Source organism: Chionomys nivalis, chromosome 4 (genome assembly GCF_950005125.1).
Source record: "Chionomys nivalis chromosome 4, mChiNiv1.1, whole genome shotgun sequence".
In the NCBI taxonomy this organism is placed as follows: domain Eukaryota; kingdom Metazoa; phylum Chordata; class Mammalia; order Rodentia; family Cricetidae; genus Chionomys; species Chionomys nivalis.
The window spans coordinates 38,855,454-38,858,893 of NC_080089.1; the positions used below are offsets into that span (position 1 = coordinate 38,855,454).

A 3,440-nucleotide genomic window follows, 5' to 3' on the forward strand; every position below is an offset into this window, starting at 1 on the left:
TAATTAAAAAAGAATAAAATAAAAAAAAAAAACTCCTAGCAATAGTGGAAAGGGTGCCTGAATTGACCTTCCCTTAAAATCAGATTGATGACTACCCTAGTTGTCATCATAGGACCTACATCTAGTAACTGATGGATGTCGATGAAGAGATCCACAATCAAGCACTGGGTTGAGTTTTTGGAGATCAGATGAAGAGAAAAAGAAGGGATCATTTGATCAAGGGGAGGGAGTTAAGATCATGATTGGGAAAACCACAGAGCCAGCAGACCTGAGCTAATGGGAGCCCACAGACTTTGGATTGACATTTGGGGAACTTCCATGGAACTGAACTAGGTCCTCTAAATGTGGGTGACAGTTATGTGACTTGATCTGTTGGAAGGGGGGTGCTGGCAGTAGGATCAGGACTTCTCCTGGGTATATGAACTGGCTTTTGGGGGCCATTCCCTTTGGTGGGATACCTTGCAATACATTGATACAGTGGGAAGGGTCTTGGTCTTGCCACAACTTGCTATGTCAGACTTTGTTGACTCCCCAAAGGAGGCCTTACCGCCTCTAAGGAATGAATTGGGGTTAAGTGGGGGAAGGTGGGGTAGGAAAAAAGGATAGAGGGAGAACTGGGGTTGGTATATAAAAATAAAAATAAATAATAAAATAAAATATATGCTACTGTTTGTTTCATACTTACTGTATTACACCATATAAACCTTAGTGTGTATAATTTAGCAATATGAATATTTGTAATATAGTACCATAGATAACCTCAGCTCAGCTCAGATTATTCTTAAGGAGTCAGGGTATAAACATTTGCACATAAACATGATTAGAAATACGTTAATGCATCTCAGTAAAAAGCACATTTATTATGAAGATATTTTTCTTCTTACAAGCTTCACCAGTGCATTTTTTACTTCCTTGTTCCTCAAACTGTATATCAGTGGATTTAACATGGGAATCACTGTGGTATAAAACACTGAGGTCACCTTCTCATGGATGAGTGAACCATTTGAAGTGGGTTTCAGATACATGGACATGAGCGACCCATAAAATATAAGAACAGCTGTCAGGTGGGAGCTGCAGGTGCTGAAGGCTTTGGACCTGCCCTCTTTAGAGTGGATGCGGAGGATGCTGGTCAGGATAAACCCATACGATATGATGATGGTCAGGCTGGTGGCTACCATGTTAAATCCACCAATGACAAAAATCAGAAGCTCATCGACGTAAGTGCTGGAGCAGGACAGTTGAATAAGAGGGACAATGTCACAGAAATAATGTTTAATGATGTTGGATTTGCAGAAAGATAACCTTAATATGCAGCCCCCGTGAATCAGAGCATCAGTGATGCCCACTGAAAAGACAGCAGCAACCAGGAGGGAGCAGACCCGAGGGGACATGATGACAGCATAGAGCAGAGGACTGCAGATGGCCACATAACGATCATAGGCCATGGCTGCCAACATGTAGCATTCAGAAATGACAAAAATACAGAAAAAGAACAGCTGAGCCATACAATCAGAATAAGAGATAGCTTTATCCCTGCTTAAAAACCCCACCAACATTTTGGGGGTAACAACAGAAGAGTAGCAAAAATCTAAAAACGACAAACTACTGAGAAAATAGTACATGGGGGTATGGAGTTGAGAATTCAGCTTGATGACCACAATCATGCCAAGATTTCCCACCAGAGTGACTATGTAAATCGCCAGGAAGAGACAGAAAAGCGGCAGCTGAAGCGCTAGCTCTTCAGTTAACCCCAACAAGAGAAACTCTGTCACCGTGGAGTGATTTCTTAAGCTCATTTTCCTCTGAAAATTGTCAAGATGAGGGGTGGCAAATGTCAAATAAGAGAGAATTAGAGTTGGTCTCTGATCCTCCAGAGCCCAGGTGTTTCCAACTGTGAAAACAAAGACTCTGTTAAGAAATTTAAAGGGGAAGCATCTACATAGGAAAGTACCTACTACCATCAGTTTTATGAATCACAAATCACTTCACCATCCCCTCCAGGGCCTCAGATTCCCTGGCAAAAGTCCAAACATCCCACCCCAGAATCTAGGACAGGAGTGATGCTCAGCATTGTGAAGGCTTTTTTCTGAAGCCCAGCAGCAGAAGTGCATAACAAAGAGAAAGGGCCAAGACTCTTCTCAAAAACACAGGTGGCTGTGGCTCACTCTGCTTAGCTCACACAGAAGGTGTTACTAGCAACTATTTTTTATTGCATTCTAAGTTTTCCAACATTGGTAGCAGAATACTAGCTGAATGAAAGTTTTAATGGGTATTGCGTGAAATGAGTACTTGAGGACCATTTATTAGAAACACCCGATAAGTTAACATAAAGATTCCTCAGTTCTCCGAAAAGGACTAGGTAGAATAAATATTTCCAAACATATAAATCATAGGACACTTGGGTACTTTTTTATTGTACATTGTAACAGTAATGTAAGTCTAGAAAAACAAATTCTTCTGTGTGTTTGAAGTATTTTTAAAGTGGGCTTTATGTGGTTTTCCTGGCTGGAAGCTTATTCTCTTCACATTATGGATGATGGGAGAATGCTGAGCTCTCAAAGCCTTTTCAGCCATCTTGATGTCAGCTACTGTCTGGGCTCAGACTTCATCACTACTGCTTCTACTACTCAACTCTGAGACTGCATCTCTGCCTGGTGGCTTCTGAACAGCACTTCTTGTCTATTCCTCTCCTCTAATAAAGAGCCAGATGATATCATCTTGAAGTGGTCTCCTCTGGTTAAACGGGACCTTGTCTCTGAGCCTGACTACTTTCTCTTTGGTGTTGTGCTGACCTCAGATCTTTGTCTGGACTCACTCATGTGGAGGCCTTCTTAGGTTTGTATCTACCATTCTCTCAACCTCTTCGGTTCTGGATCTGCCCCCCTCCATGGCTCTTGTTCCCTTTTGGTTTCCCATCAGTCACTGACATTAAGGACAAGACACTATTGGGCCACCTGAATTTCCAAATATGCAGGATATTCTTATTTCCCAGAATCCTCTCTCTTTCTGAAGAAATGGAGCTTAATGACATTCAACAGGTATTCTCTTAGTGGGGCTCAACTCTGTGAAGCACAAATCTTTTGTATCATAAGCAAATGGAGGTACCCGGTTGCCCTTGTTCTGTTATAGAAACACCTGGGTGTCTTCCTTTCCATTTATCCCTTCCCAGTTATGGTGCACATACACAGAGTAGTCACAGTGGCTATACAGAAGGATAAATGAAAGGGGCATCCAACAAGATTCATATTCTGAGGTTTTATTTTGCTTTTAATCACATAGATGTTTCCATACCAATCTTTAATGTCTCCCAGAGGTCACAAACCCAGTACCCATTCTCAGTACACATCTGATCCTCCCACACAAGCCCCTAGTCTTATTGGTCTTTCTATCAAAGTAAAACATCTTTCACATTTCCTGTTTTTTCTGATCAAATCAGTTCT

General features: G+C 41.5%; 1 protein-coding gene across 1 annotated transcript; it reads right to left on the reverse strand.

Annotated features, from left to right (window-relative positions):
* Positions 1–860: 860 nt before the first annotated feature.
* On the reverse strand, positions 861–1,796 carry LOC130873788 (olfactory receptor 8D4). Its single transcript, XM_057768739.1, has one exon. It carries the CDS (start codon positions 1,794–1,796, stop codon positions 861–863), a length of 936 nt encoding a protein of 311 aa, XP_057624722.1.
* Between the last annotated feature and the right edge of the window lie 1,644 nt (positions 1,797–3,440).